The following is a 16,373-nucleotide window of genomic DNA, read 5'->3' on the forward strand; positions in this document are numbered from 1 at the left end:
CTTCGGGCCCGAGCCTCCTCTGGGCGCACGACCTCGACGGTTAGCCTCAGATCAGCGGGAAGCACAGACCAGCTGCAGAAGCCCCAGCCCCAGGACCAATTCCGGACCCCTTGACCGTCTGGCACCAGCGCGCAAAGGGCCCTTCAGCCGGCGACCCGGGCCTAGTCCCGGTCCCAACACCGCTGTCGGCGCCTGGCCTCGAGCTCCAGAACACGAGCAGAGCCGTCGGTGGGCGGGACACTCCTGAGCCTCTGTCTGCACTGAGCCAGCCCGGAAACCGAGGGCACCAAGCCTCCAGAGCACCCCTGCTGGGGAAGCTGTGCTCCGAGTGCCAGCCCACGAGGACTCCCAGAGCTCTCCGCAGAGGGGCCCAGCGCCCGCTCCCTTGGCCCTGCAGCCCAGCCCCACAGCCTCGCAGTCTCGCCCCCGCCCCTCGACAGCAGCGGGCGGCGGGGACACCCCGGGACGCGGGACGGCTGCGCCATGACGGCTGAGAGCCGGCCGCCGCCGCCGCAGACGGAGGCGCTGGCGGCCGTGAAGGAGGAGCGCGGTGAGGCTGGGTCCGGGGTCCCAGCGGAGGCGGCGGGTCGCGGCGCGGGCGGGCGTCGGCGGAAGCGCCCCCTGCAGCGCGGAAAGCCACCCTACAGCTACATTGCGCTCATTGCCATGGCCATCGCGCACGCGCCGGAGCGCCGCCTCACGCTGGGAGGCATCTACAAGTTCATTACCGAGCGTTTCCCCTTCTACCGCGACAACCCCAAAAAGTGGCAGAACAGCATCCGCCACAACCTGACGCTCAACGACTGCTTCCTCAAAATCCCGCGCGAGGCGGGCCGCCCAGGCAAGGGCAACTACTGGGCGCTGGACCCCAACGCCGAGGACATGTTCGAGAGCGGCAGCTTCCTGCGTCGCCGCAAGCGCTTCAAGCGCTCGGACCTCTCCACTTACCCAGCCTACATGCACGACGCCGCCGCCGCCGCCGCCGCCGCCGCCGCCGCCGCTGCCGCCGCCATCTTCCCGGGCGCGGTGCCCGCTGCCCGCCCGCCTTACCCGGGCGCCGTCTACGCAGGCTATGCCCCGCCGTCGCTCGCCGCGCCGCCTCCAGTCTACTACCCCGCTGCCTCGCCAGGACCGTGCCGCGTCTTCGGTCTGGTGCCTGAGCGGCCGCTCAGTCCTGAACTGGGTCCCGCGCCGTCGGGGCCCGCGGGTTCCTGCGCCTTTGCCTCCGCCGGCGCTTCCGCCGCCTCCACCGGCTACCAGCCTGCCGGCTGCGCTGGGGCCCGACCTGCCAACCACTCTGCCTATGCGGCCGCCTACGCGGGCCCGGATGGCGCGTACCCTCAAGGGGCAGGCAGTGCCCTCTTCGCAGCGGCTGGCCGGCTAGCGGGGCCCGCCTCGCCTTCTGCGGGTGGCGGCAGTGGTGGCGTCGAAACCGCAGTGGACTTCTACGGGCGCACATCGCCCGGCCAGTTCGGAGCGCTGGGGCCCTGCTATAATCCTGGTGGGCAGCTCGGAGGGGGCAGTGGAGGAGCCTACCATGCTCGCCATGCGACTGCCTATCCTGGCGGCGTGGATCGATATGTGTCCGCCATGTGAGCCGAGCATACAGTCGAAAATTCCCGGACACCTCGGCTGTCTACATGAACTAAGTATCCCCGAGACCAGAGAACAGAACTGGAGAGAGGATTGAGAGCCACGTGGAAGGGTCCGGTGCACCACATACACACCCGGTTCGCTTTGGAAATGGGAGGAGATGGGGAGGTGTTGCGGTGGCCCACGGACTGGGACAAAGGACCCTCAATAAGGCTAAGCTCCAAAGGACGTGCCTTTCTGACATTCTACTGGGGAGTATCCTTGGCAATAATGGGCGCGCAGCGTAGTGCCTACACCAGAGTCTAGGATCCAGATTGTGGGGAATCACGTCTTCACTATTCCCTGTATTGCAAGAAACTCGGGCCTTTTTACACGGTTCTGCCTCTTGTGCCTTTGATTAGGTTACTACAACAAAAGGCTCCAATAGCACCTTAAGAAAGGTGCGGAGGATGAGTTTGCAAAAGAAGTAGTCTCCCTCCTTTAGAAAACAAACAAAACAAAGCGGGGAACTCTCTTCCCTTCGTTTGACCTGGGGCTGGTTTTCCCTGCCTCTGAGAATTGCAGACCTGGTTCTTAGTCTGGACCCTGCGTGCCTCAGCTCCATAGTGTGACCTAAGTCCTACCGCCCACAACCCCAGTTTCCCATCTGTTAGATAAGAGGGCTGCAGGATTCGACCCCTGTGTGATCTTTAAGGGCCCCGTCGTCACTATAGATGCCGCCCTGCATATTTGGCAGCATCGGCGGGCCACCCAGGGCCTAACCCTATTCCCAAGAACCCCGAACAGAGCTCATGGCAAGCGCCTAAAGTCTCTGGATTGGTTCCAGGCAGCAATTATATTATAATTTCTTGAATCTTTTGAGCATGATGTGCTGATCATTTGGTTGCTGTTACTGCTAGGTCATAAATTCGGTTTTCCAATGAGGCAGGTAAAAATAAATTTGTCCATTGGCCACTCTTTCTTTTCATGAAGCAACCCTGGACCAAATTAACAAACTAAAATTCAAGGAGACCACAGGACTCATGGTGACAGCTTTCAGTTGGTTGAGCTGGCTCTTCCAGAACCCTGGCACCCTCTGCCATACGAAAAGGAAAGAGAAAACATAATTGGGGCTGTCAGTGAAGTAAGCTTTAGAAAGAAACTGGATTTTTCACTTTGTTTTGTATCCATTTGTTTTAAGCATCAAGCTGACCAAAATCAGAAAATCCCACCACTTTCTCACCGTTCTCTTGAGAGATCTTCTAAGTTTTTATGCTGGAGTGAACATTTCCAGTGTTAAATACTCCAGAGGCTCAGAGTGCAGCTTTCAGATAAACCCGAGGGTTCAGATGAACTGTTTTAATAAAAATCTTTGATCAAGTGAGTTCTGGCAAGAGAAACTCAGCCCCTTTCTGTGTAGTTAACTTGCTAGGGAAGGCGTGGGGATTGTGTGAGAAAGAAAACTGAAAACCACTGGTAATTTCTATTTTTAATTTTGGAAATTGCGGTACCTTGTTCACAAAGACATGTGAATGTGATTCCGTCCAGACGGGTATTTGTCTAAATCAGTACTGTCCGATAGAAACGTCGTAATGCAAACTACATGTGTAACTTAAAATTTTCTAGTAACCATATTAATAAAAAAAAACCAGTTGAGATTAACTAATATATTGTATTTAACCCGATAAATCCAAACTATCATTTGAACATAGAATCAATATATAAATTGTGGAGCTATTTTACTTTTTGGAAGCTAAATCTTCCAAATCTGGAGTGCATTTACACTTACAGCTCATCTGAATTTGGACTAGCCACCTGCCCAAGTGCTCAATAGCGGTGTGTGGCTGATGGCTACTGTATTGGACTCTACAGATCTAGTTACTGGTCCTTCCTAACTTCAGTGGTGGTAAATGACCATCTGGAGGCAGGAGGCAGCTGGAGCACTGACCTTACTGCCAGTGGGTCTGGGTTCCAGATCCATAGCCCTGAGACCTTGCAAAAGTCTAGGTGCTGGGCCCCTCTCATCTCCATATGGACCCTTGCAGGTATGAAATTCAAAGGTTCTCCACGCACAGCTAGACAGTCTGGCTTTCCCAGTCCAGAAGTCAAGATGTCTTGCCTAGTTGGCTGTAGCCCTCCACCCAGGGTTTTGTCCTTTTCTAGCAAGAGCCCAGCCGTGGTATTTGGGCGGGGGAAGGGTGGTCTATATGCCCAGTTAGTGTGGGAGTTGACCCTTTGTTTTTTTAATTACCAAGACCAGTGCTTTGGCCATTAACCTTAAGTCCCTTTTCCTCCAGTGTCCACATTTGTGAATGGAAATTTGTGACCCTCACCTCAGAGAGTCCTCCTTAAGTTAAAGGAGACAAGAGAGGTGAAAAGCGCTTTGTGAACTATAAAGTGCTGGGCACAGGAGGGAGGAGAGGCTTTAATTTTTGAAGCGACACCGTATCCCGAAGCCTCCTGTAGCGTCGCGGTATCGCTTCGGGAGCGAGAAAGATGGGGTGAGGAAGTGAACGCGTCTTCACCCCCCACCTTTTGTCAACTAGGACGTCAGGTGAGATTGTGCCGGAGAAGAGGGTCTGTGTCCGGAGAGAGAGGACGCCGGGCAGGGAACTGGGTGTTTGCAGGGGCGCCAGCCGGGAGAGACAGGGAGAAGCGCGAGGGTTGAGATCAAGGTTGAAGACAGAGCGTCAGTGCTTCTCGGCCTCTCGTGGGTCTCGGACGCCCGAAGCTCGAGCGCCACCCGGCCTGCCTGGAACGGACGCTGCGCAGGCAAGGGAGCGCCGCTCGGGTTTCAACCACAGCAGGGGTCGCGGGCAGACCCTGCAGTCCGCGGGACTCTAGATCTAGAGAACATTTCATTGCCGCGTCTTGGAACATTCCAACTCTTAAGAATCCCCAAACCTTGGAACAGAACCTTCCTGTTGCCCCATCTGGGGGCTCAGAAACGGGAGGTGCGTTTCTCTTTATTTTTTCTTCTTCCTATTATGAAACTAGAAAAATCGTTTGCCCCTCTCTGGGCCCTGCACCCCCAGCGTCGTGTGCAGGCGCCCCCGGGCTGTGGGTAATTAGATGCGTTCTTCCCTAATTGCCCAAGGCTCGTTAGAATTCGCCCCAGAGCTGTAACATTTATTTTCTTTCAAATTAACTTTGCTTGCAATTAAGCTTAGGAAACCAGCAACAAAAGCAGACTTGGCCTGAGGTCGTTTACTACGAAAACGGATTAGGGAACATTTTCCCCCAATTTAAGCGGAAAGATTCCTGCGGCCAGCGTTTGGAGGAAGCGTCCCGACAGCAGAGGCGAAGGGGAGCAGGAAGCTGCTGGCGGTGGTTGTGGATGGTAACCGGCTTTGGCCTTTTCCCCCATGTCCGTGATTCGTGTGCCCAGAGGAGTAACGTCGTTGACATAAATTCGGGGTGGTTTAAGCTGAACTACACACACGTGATATGAAGATGATGTGTATAGTTATAGTTTACCCAGCACGGTTCATAAACAATCTCATTTACTAAGAACTTTGTGAGAATTTTCTTTTATTAATTTTTTTCTTATTACAGAAATTGGTACATCTTCATTGTAAAAGAAAAAAGCAAAACAAAACAAAACAAAAAACCAAAACAAGTTAGAAAGAAAGAAATCAAAGGAACCCATAGTTTGTGCAGAGAGAGCACAGCAAACACCTTAATAAGTATCTTCCAGTTTTCCTTTCTGTTTTTCCGATGCAGGAGGCCTAAGTCTCAGCTTTTTACTGAAAGGCTGTGAGATCTTCAACAAGTTCCTTCCTGCACTGAGTAGGCCTCATTTTTACCATCTATAAAACTAGGTGGCAGGTCTCTTTTCCTCTCACATTCTTGAACTTCTCTGTTCTGGGTCACTTGAATCCAGGATGCAAGGGCCAGGATGCAGTCCCCTGTCCGTGGTTTTACATAAGAGACCGAAGCCTTGCAACCACAAGTGTGGGCCGTAGACCAGCCGCACGGACATCCCCTGCGAGCTCACTACAAATGCAGAATCTCAGCCCCTACCCCAGATCTGTTGGACCAGAACCTGCATTTCAGCAAGACGCTCGGGTAATTCATATGCCCTAGTCAAAGAGGCAGAAATTTAGAGAAATTAAAAAAAAAATGTGTTATATGGTTGAGATGAGAGTCCCAGAGTAACTTCCAGGAGCCTCCTGTTTCTGACCAAGAACCCCAACCAGTGATACAATGCTACTTTGAGGCTCTGGCTGGCAGAGGAGAGGGCTGGGCTGCAAGGGGAGAAGGCTGGGGCACACTTCATCTTCTGCCTGGGGTGTACTTTCTGAGTCTTGGAATCTAGCCCTAGAGCCCTACAGTGCATCTCACCTCATGTCCCCAGCCTCATGGGTGAACTGTGACACGGCATTCAATGAGAGTATGCCTGAAAGCATCTTGGAAGCTTGGGTGCAGTTACAGCCAGGGCAGGAACCCAGGCTCCGGACTCCTAGCTGAGGCACTTTGGAGATCTTGGGTTCTCGTCTCTATACCCTCCCTAAGCAACAGTCATTACCCAAGTATGGAATAAACTTGGCCTCTGTTCCCTCAGCTTTGGCCCCAAATCTGGGGGTAGTTGGGAGTTTAGGAGAAAAGTAATGCTCTCTTCTTGGGACACAGTAGCCAGCAGGAAGGGGTCCCCATCTCTGAGTCTGTCCTGGCCAAGGGATCCTCTAGTAGAGCTTTTAAGTGCCCCTTGGACAGCCTAAGATCCTGGACACTCTGATGAATCCTGTCCTGCCTCAAATACACACCTTTCAGGAGAATTTGGCTTCCGTGCTCCTTTTGTTCCTGAGAAGAACTGACTCCTGGTAACTAAGGAAATAATTTCCGTGATTAAAAGCAGTTCAGATGGAGGGCATGTCCCATGAAGAATGGGGCTGGAGCCCAGGATCACGTACCAACCCCCCTGGAGAACTAGGACCCTCTTCTCAGTGCTCACATGCATTCTCAATAAGAAGAGTACTGTGAGTGTGTGTAGAGCCCCTACACAGCAAAAGAAAGAGCACGTGACTTACCCGGGGTCTCAGAGCTGTTAAGTGTCCAAACAGGACTAGAACCTCTGCCTCGCCCAAGGGAGATAGCATTTGATTATCAACTTAATAAACGGCAATGTGGAGATGGAAGTAATCAGATGGGGGTATGGTAAAGTTGGGAGCTGGGGGCTGGGGTGGACTGCACTTTGGAAGACTTACTTCTTAGGGCCTCCACTGGATGAACTGGTAAACTGGGCTGGGCTGGGTCAAATAAATAGCTTAGAACTATCCAGAGGGAAAGCAGTGTGGCTGGTGCTTCTCAGCCTAAACTGAGCAGTGAACTAAAGTAAAAACTGAACTGAAGAAAAACCGGCATGGACAGGTGGGGTGAGGGAAAATAGGAGTTCCTTATCAAGTTTGGTTCCTGGTCTGTCCCTGTCCCTGCCCTCTCTCCAGCATCTTCTCTCCCCATCTGAGGCCAAAGCTGGCCTTTGCAGAGCTCCTGGAGTGGCCTTTGCTACTCTAGCTCAGGAGAGGATGACTGCTCCCTAGAGAGCTCCCTGTGCCCCTCTGCCAGCCCCACAACCCCTCTTCTGAGCTGAGGCTCGGATTTCCAGCTCAGCCCAGAGTTAACCAGGTGCAGAAGCACGTGGTCTGGGAGGCCCAGGGATCAACTGTCAGCCCCTCCCAGGGTGAGGAAGAGATTTGGGAAGCCAGAATCGGGGTGGATCTCAGCCTTGGTGTAGAGCCCTGGCTTATCTTGCTATCTGAGAACCTGGAGCGGCTTCTCCCAGGAGTGTTGGCAGAGCCAAGCCTCATGGTTTTTCAGGCAGGGAGGCACTCAGCAATCAGAGATAAAGTGTGAGAACCACAGCCTCAGAGGGCCTAACTCTCCCTCTACCCTCCCCAGCAGCCAGCCAGGGCGTCCGCATGCGTGTTCCTGCCTTCCCTCCTCCATTCTGCCCCCCCCCCCCCACAACACCAGCTTCACTTCCTGAAGACAAACTTTAGTCCTTTGGGAAAAGACCTCTTGATGTCTATAGCAGAAAGCCCAAACTCCTCACCTGGCGCTCAGGACCCTCCATGACACCTATGCCAACCCCTTTTCCAGCCTCCCCTCCCATAGCTACCCTTCCTGCACCAATAGGCTCTGTTCCCCGGAGGCCCCTATGTGTTCCTATCACCATGAATTTGTTGTGACCATTACCTCTCAACGTCAAGCTACCTTGGGACTCCTAAGGCCACCAACCCAGTAGGAACCTCCGTCATCTCTCTCCTGGATCACAATACCAGCCTCCGGACAGGGCTCCCTGCTTCCTCCACTGCTTCCCTCAGACACTCCCCTGCCAGCAGCCAGTGTGTACCCGAGATCAAACAGCAACAGATCGTGTCACTCTCTCACAGAGGTCCAGACCTCAGGACCAGGGAGGGACTGAGAGTAGAAGCATGGCGTGTCCATGAGCAGTCCTGTGAAGGGTTTCTTACACTAGAGGAACATTAGGTTTCATATGAGCATTTTCAAGATTTCCTCCCTCCCGTGTGACACTTTTCTCTTACTCTAAATTTTCATCAAAGCCCCATACAACTCTTCAACCTTGTGTGAAGTGCGATCTGCCCACATTTTCTCCACTATGGTGCTCAGAAGAATGGTCATCTGTCATGGGGATTGGACACAGGGGTCTTGGTGGTGGAGCTGAGAACAGGCAAGTTGAACATGTTGAGAACAACCACACAGCGGAAACTCTGGAGAGGAACACAACAGTACGCCCTCTTTCTGCCATAGTCAAGGAAGTGTACCAGACACAGCTAGTCATCTACCCAGCCATCTTCCCCCTTCTTTGCTCGTCCAGGTTTCAGTTGGGCATGTGTTTTCAGGGAAGTCTTACCACTTGGAGTACCCACGGGCTCAATGTGGATTTGTCTACAGTAACCGTGGTGATAATTCCATCACTCTTACCAGGAATTACTTAGAAATGGCCACAGGATACTTTCCAAGCCAGTGAGATACCCAGAAAAGTGTGCCAACGGCTTCTGAGAAACATTTCTTTGTTCTGAAAAAAGAGACAGGGGAAGAGAAAGTCCTTTTCTTTCTCTGTTGTTTGAGCGTGACTCCTGGAAGTGCGGGAGACACCTTGGACCTGGAAGGTGCCAGCCTAGGCAAACAAACCAGCCTGCTGAGGACGGCAGAGCAGAAAGATGGGAAGAACCTTGGTGCCTGGTGACATCACTGAGCTGCTGAAAGAGCCCATGCTGGAATGAGTCATTACAGCTTTGGGCGCCTATTGTCAGAGATAACAATTGTCCTCCAAGTTTAAGCTGCTTTTCCTTGGGTTGTAGTCAAATGCATCCTGATACAGAAGGTGACCCTTATGAGTCGGGGGGGCGGGGATTGATTCTTAGTTTATTCCCTTTGAGATTTCCTTTGCTATTCTTATAAACTCCTAGCTGAAACATTGTCTAGTTCCATCCTCATCTCATAGAAAGAGAAACCAAGGACCAAGGAAGGTCATTTTCTGTGGTTGCACAGTGCGCTAACATCCTAGGCCCCTGTCCGAGGCGCTCTCGTGCCATCGCTGTTCCCCAGCTTCAAGTGGCTGGGCAGTGGCAGAGCGGACTGTTTGTAACCCTGACGTGATGGAAGAGTGGCTGTGTTCAGGTGTACCAAGCACCTCCACACGTTATCCTTTGGATCTTCACAACTGCTCCGCAAAGCGGCAGGTTTTAGCTGCATTTTTTTCAGATGAGGCAACTGAGGTCCAGGAAGAGAGAACAAGCTCAAGGTCATGTGACCTTTTGCATGGGAGGGACTCAACCCACGTCTACAGCAAGACGAATCAGATGTCCAAGGATTCTTCTTCCCAGGGTATGGGAATGGGCAGACTTGCCTGCTGGTTTTGACTGGAGCTCCAGGGAAGTCCTTTCTCTTTGGGCCTCTGAGTGAGGTTAGATCCTCCTCACGCCCCTGACTTATCTCCACAGGGTGTGTGAGGCTTAAAGACAATGTCGGTGTAGTATGTGGTATTGGTCGCTTCAGATTCTACAAGGTAGGATGGTTAGTGCTAAAGCCGGAGGGGACTGGCTCTTGCTTAAAATGAGCCCTTCCTTGGCAGACAGACATGGTACCCTCCCTGCTCCAGCCACCATTGATCCCACCAAGGCGCAGACTGCAGGATCAGGCCCATAGTTTACAGAACACCTGGGAGAGGCTGTGGGCAGCTGGGTAATTTCCAAATTAATTGTAGGAGAAACCTAACAAAACAATCTACAGGCTAAGCATCCTGGGAGTGCTGCCGTGAGACTGACAGCCTGGAATCCAGCAAGTACAATGCTGCCCGACCACAGACAGGAGGGCCCTTCCTCCTAGGGGGGAGGAGGGCTGACTTCCTTCCAACAGGGGCCCGTCTGGGCCTGCAGCCGGGCCCGATAGGAGAGCAAAACCCCAGAACTGAAACAGTCTTTCCACCCAAATCCCAAACTACAATGAACATAAACAGCTTTCCCAAAACATTACTGCAAGGTTGACTGGCCTCGTAAGTTATATGCCCTGGCAGAAACCTTGCTTCCTAGCAAGGGGTTTTCAGGTCTCATTTTGAAAATTTTCTCCTGAATTCATCCTGAGGAAACCCGGGCTGCCTCCACTGCCCCCTGCACATTAGATATGCATGCATAAAATGAACCTGGAGTCTACACTGTATTATTAATAACCTGGAGTCAACATATGGTACCTTCCTGTTTTCTGAGAGGCTGCCTGCTTTTGTAAGAAAAGTTCTGGCTCAAGTCCTGGCTTCAGCACCTAGATAAGTCTCAGCCTCACCTTCCCTAGCAATACAATGGACACAGCACTGCCTTCCTTCTCTAATACCAATGACAAAGGCTCATATTCAGTGAGCTCTGTGGCAGGCACTGTTTGGTGCCTTCCAGTCTCCACAACCCCCCTGGGACATAATGACCATGAACTAGGAAATGCGGGGGAGCAGAGTTTGAAGCCAGGCAGTCAGGCACCAGAGCTTCTAAGAGATAAAACTTTGCATCATAAGGTTCCTGGTTCTAGACAGGCACTACTCTAGAAGTCAAAAGACTCACGGCCTCACCCGTCCACAGCCACCAACTTTGTGTGTGATCTTGGGTGAGTCGCTTGACTTCAGTAGTCTCATCTACACACTGGGTAAATGTGTGTGGCTGGAAGCAATCAGGTGGCCTCTCATGTCTCTTTAGTATAACATTTGGTGAGTCTGAGTCCCCCTCGCCTGAATATGAAATGAGGATGGATGTGCATAATGTGAAAGTTTTTGATAATTGTAGTGTGATGGTTTATTTCCAAGGCCTTCCATGCCATTATTTCATAAAGCCCTCAAAGCAACCCCAAAGTGAGTGAGATGGAGGAGGTTTTACTGCACTTGTTTTCATAGCATGAAGAACTGAAGCCCAAAGAGAAGTCACAGGCAAGTAGGGTGGATCCCAGACTAGGCTTGTGACGTCAGGCTCTGACCTGGTGCTCGTGCTGTTATACTACGAATTTTTGCAAATGAATGGATACCCCAGCACATTACTGGTCCAGGTATAATGCTGTGCCTGGCACTGTGCCTTACCTGCAGTGGTTGCTCACAGTATGCAGACCTAAGAAAGTGGTTTGGTAGCAAGAAGGAGAAAGTCAACCCCCACCTTGGTAAACTAGGGGGGCTTAGGGCTAGTACCGACCCAGATCTGGGCCCAATCTTATAGTTTCCTAGACCCAGGGTGCCCATGGATAGCCTGAATACCCAAGCCCTTGCCCTCTGTCCACAACTTATTATATTCACCTTCCAGATGCAGTGCTGATGGTTGTCTCAGACACGATGTGCCTCATCCTCCATCTGTCCCACCTACCTGCTCCATATAGTCCTCCAGACAAGGCTCCTAAAGATCCCCTCTCCTGGTATTCACAGTCTGTGTCATTTCCACCCACCCGCATAAGTGTGGGTTGGACCTAGTGGCTTGCTTCTAATGAACAGGATATGGCAAAATGATAGGGAGTCCCTTCCATGATTAGGTCACAAAAGGCTGTGACTTCTGTCTTGCTAGCACTCTCTCTCTCTCTCTCTCTCTCTCTTGTTTGCTCTAATAAAGCAAACTGCCAGGTTTTAAATACTGGACGGAGAGGCCTCCATGAGGAACTTATGAGGAACTGAGACTTGAGTCCAACAGTAAAGAACTAATGCTGCTAGCAAACAAGTGAGTGAGCTAGGGAGTGGATCCTTCTCAGTCAAACCTTGAGACAACCGCAGGCTTGTGAGTGATCCTGAAGAACAGGGCCAGAGAAACTGTGAGATGATGAATGTAATTGGGATTTTTGGAGATTTTATTTATTTATTTATTTATTTATTTATTTGAGAGAGAGAGCATAAGCAGGGGAGGGTCGGGGGAGAGAGACAAGCAGACTCCCCACTGAGCTCAATGTGGGACTCAATCCCAGGACCCTGAGATCATGACCTGAGCCTAAGACAGAGGCTTAACCAACTGAGCCATCCAGGTGCCCTGATAAATATAACTGTTTTAAGCCACTAAGTTTTGGGGTACTTTGTTATGCAGCACTAGATAACTGATACGTGGGAAGTGATGTGGCCATGAACCAAGGAATACTAGCAAGCACTAGAAGTTAGAAGAGACAAATAATGGATTCTCCCTTGGAGCCTCCAGAACAAATCAGCCTTATCAACACCTTGATTTTCACCCAGTGAAACTGATTTTGGACTTCTGACCTCCAGAACTGTGAAAGGATAAATACGTGGGCACTAAGTTTGTGGTAGTTTGGATTAGTGGCTATAGGAAATTAATATAGCTGTCTATAAGAAACTCACTCCTTTTTTAAAATTTTAATTTTATTTAAATTCAACTAATTAACATTTATTGTATTATTAGTTTCAGAGGTGGAGTTCAGTGATTCATTATCTTATATAATACCCAGTGCTAATTACATTATGTGCCCTCTTCAATGCCCATCCCCCAGTTACCCCATCCCTCCACCCCCTCCCCTCCAGCAACCTTCAGTTTGTTTCCTATCGTTCACCGTCTGTTATGGTTCATCTCCCTCTCTGATTTCATCTTGTTTTATTTTTCCTTCCATTCCTCTATGCTCCTCTGAGGAAACTCACTTCCAATATAGCAATATAGGCAAGTTGAAAGTAAGGATCAAAAATATATATCATGCAAACATTAATCAAAAAAACAAACCAAGGTTGCCTGGGCGGCTCAGTCATGTAAACGTCTGCCTTCAGCTCAGGTTATGATCCCAGCGTCCTGGAATGGAGCCCCGGGTCGGACTCCCTGCTCAGCGGGGAGCCTGCTTCTCCCCCTTTCTCTGCCCCTCCCCCACTCATGTTCTCTCTCACTCGTTCTGCTCTCTCTCTCTCAAATAAACAAATAAAAAAATAATCTTAAAAAATGAAACAGAATGTCATATAAAGTAGATTTCAGAGCAAAGAAAATTACTAGGGACAGAGAGGGACATTACATAATAACAAAAAGGTAAATCTATCAAGAACACTTATAAATCCTAAATGGGGGGCATCTGGGTGGCTCAGTTGGTCAAGCCTCTGACTCTTGATTTCAGCTCAGACCATGATCTCAGGGTTATGAGATCGAGCCCTGCTCTGGGCTCCACACTCAGCGGGGGTGTTCTACTTGAGATTTTCTCTCTGCCCCTCCCCCCGCTCAAACTCCCTCTCTAAAATAAATAAATAAATCTACAAAAAAGAAAAAAAAAGAAATCCTAAATGGGTATGCACCAAACAAAAGAGTTATGAAATATGTGAAGCAAATTGATAGAACTGAAAGGAGAAAGACAAATTCACAAATAGAATTGGAGACTTCAACATCCCTCTCTCAATAATTGGTAGAACACCTACACAGAAAACCAGAAGGATATAGAACAATTCCACAATACCAAAATAGGATCTAATTAACATTTGTAGAACACTCCACCCAGCATCAGTAGAATACACATGCTTTTCAAATGCCTATGGAACATGAACCAGAATAGACCATATCCTGCGCCATAAAGAACCCCTCAACAAATGTAAAAGAATTGAAATTATATAGAGTAAGCTCTCCAAAGTTCTCTGAGAAAGATATCAGATAGATCTCTATACACTTGAAAACTACACAGCACACTTCTAAAACCTCAGTGGGTAAAAGAGGGGTATCTGGCTGGCTCAGTGAGTAGAGAATGCAACTCTTGGGGCGCCTGAGTGGCTCAGTCGTTAAGCGTCTGCCTTCAGCTCAGGGCATAATCCCAGCATTCTGGGATCGAGCCCCGCATCAGGCTCCTCCACTGGGAGCCTGCTTCTCCCTCTCCCACTGCCTGCTTGTGTTCTCTCTCTCTTGCTGTCTCTCTCTGTCAAATAAATAAATAAAATCTTTAAAAAAAGAGAGAGAATGCAACTCTTGATTTTGGGGTCATGAGTTCAAGCCCCATGTTGGTAGAGATTACAAAAAAACAAAGAAAACCTCAATGGGTAAAAGAGAAAGTTTCAGGGAATTTTTTTTTTAACGTGAAATTGAAGGGGCCTTTGTAGCTCAGTCAGTTAAACATCTGCCTCTCACCCATGTCATGATCTCAGGATCCTGGGACAGAGCCCCAACCAGGAGTCTGCTTCTCTCTCTCCTTCTGCCCCTCCTAACTGCTCGTTCTCTCTCTCTCTCAAATAAATAAATAAAATCTTTTAAAAAGAAGAAAATGAAATATAACATATAAAAAGTTACACGACACAGCAAAAGCAGGAGAGGGAAATTTATAGCACTAAATGCATACATTGGAAAAGAGAAGAAATCTTCAATCAGTAACCTAAGGTCCTACCTCAAGAAGGTAGAAAGAGAAGAACAAAATAAACCCCAATGAATAGAAGGAAGGAAATAATAAAGATAAGAGCAGAAACTGCTGAAATTGAAAGCAAAAACAATAGAGAAAAATCAAGGAAACAAAGAGCTAGGTCTTTGAAAAGATGAAAAAATTGAAAAACCTCTAGCAAAATTGATCAAGGAAAAAAGAGAGAAGAGACAAATCACCAACATTGGGAATGAAATCAGGAGATCACTAGAGATGCCACAGACATCAAAAAGATAGTAAGAGAATTCTACAAACAACGCAAAACACATAAATTTGACAACTTAGGTAAAATAGACCAATTCCTCAAAAGATAAAAACTACTACAACTCACCCAGTATGAAGTAGATCATTTGAATAGCCTTATAAAGACAGGGAAACTGAATTTGTAGAAAAGAAGAGAAAAGGAAGAAACATGTCCCAATTCATTTTATGAAGCTAGCATTACCCTGATACCAACATCAGATAAAGGTTGTACCAAATATATATGTATATTTATACATATATATAAACTATATATATACATATATAAACTATAGATGACTATTCCTCATAAATATAGACAGAAAAGTCTTTAATAAAACATCAGCAAATAGAATTCAGCAATATGAAAAGAATTACACACATGCCCACTCAGAGGTTACTTCAGAGATGCAAAGCTAGTTCAACAGTCAAAAATTAATCATTGCAGTCCACCATATTGACAGGCTAAAAAAGAAAAAAAAAACACATAATCAAATCGATCAATGCAGAAAAGGCATTTGATAAAATTAACATTTATGATAAAAACTCTCAGAAAAATAGGAAGAAAGGGGAACTTCCTCAACTTAAAATAAAAAACGTCTACCAAAAACCTACAGCTAACATTATACTTAACGGTGAAAGACTGACAATTTTTCCTGGAGAGCAAGATCACAGCAAAGATGCTCAGTCTCATCGCTCTTGTACAACATAGTACTGGAAGTCCTAGCCAATGCAAAAAGACAAGAAAATGAAATAAGAGGCATGAAGATTGGAAAAGAAAAAATAAGGGTGCCTGGGTGGCTCAGTCATTGAGCGTCTGCCTTTGGCCCAGGGCGTGATCCCAGGGTCCTGGGATCGAGCCCCGCATCGGGCTCCCTGCTCCACTGGGAAGCCTGCTTCTTCCTCTCCCACTCCCCCTGCTTGTGTTCCCTCTCTCACTGGCTGTCTCTCTCTCTGTCAAATAAATAAATAAAATCTTTGAAAAACAAATAAATAAAAAAATAAAATAAAAAAAAATAAAACTGTTCCTATTTTCAGATGACATGATTATCTACTTTGAAAAACCCAAAGACTCTACAAAAAGAAAAGAAAGGAAAAAGAGAAGGAAGGAAGGAAGGATGGAAGGAAGGAAGGGAGAAAAGCTCTTAGAACTAATAAGTGAGTCCAGCAAAGTCACAGGATACAATGTAAACATACTCCCAAAAATAGATTTCTATGTACTTACAATGAAAATGTGGACCTTAAAATTAAAAATATAATCACTTAAAAAATTTATACGTACATCTAACAAAACATGTACAGAACTTGTATGCTGAAAACTCTAAAATTCTGACGAAAAAAATCAAAGAAAATCTAAATAAATGGAGAGACATACCATGTTCATGGTTGGAAAACTCAATGAAGCTATCAATTCTCCCTAAATTGATTTACAGATTTAATGTAATTCCTATCAAAATCCCAGCAAGAGGGGTGTCTGGGTGGCTCAGTTGGTTAAGCATCTGCCTTGGGCTCAGATCATGATCCCAGGGTCCTGGGATCAAGCCCCGCATCAGGCTCCCTGCTCAGTGGGGAGTCTACTTCTCCCTCACTGGGGGGTGAGTCCCTCCTCACCCCCCCCTTGTGCTCTCTTTCTCTCTCTCTCTCAAATAAATAAATAAAATGTTTTTTAAAAATCCCAGCAAGAGCTTTTATTGATATAGACAAGATTC

At 48.4% G+C, this 16,373-nt stretch overlaps 1 protein-coding gene across 1 annotated transcript; it reads left to right on the forward strand.

The window, feature by feature from the left end:
• Positions 1–483: 483 nt before the first annotated feature.
• FOXE1 (forkhead box E1) lies at positions 484–1,596 on the forward strand. Its single transcript, XM_026505977.1, has one exon. The coding sequence runs from the start codon at positions 484–486 to the stop codon at positions 1,594–1,596; it is 1,113 nt and encodes a 370-aa protein (XP_026361762.1).
• The last annotated feature ends 14,777 nt before the right edge of the window (positions 1,597–16,373 follow it).

This window comes from Ursus arctos, unplaced genomic scaffold (assembly GCF_023065955.2).
Source record: "Ursus arctos isolate Adak ecotype North America unplaced genomic scaffold, UrsArc2.0 scaffold_18, whole genome shotgun sequence".
Taxonomy (NCBI): domain Eukaryota; kingdom Metazoa; phylum Chordata; class Mammalia; order Carnivora; family Ursidae; genus Ursus; species Ursus arctos.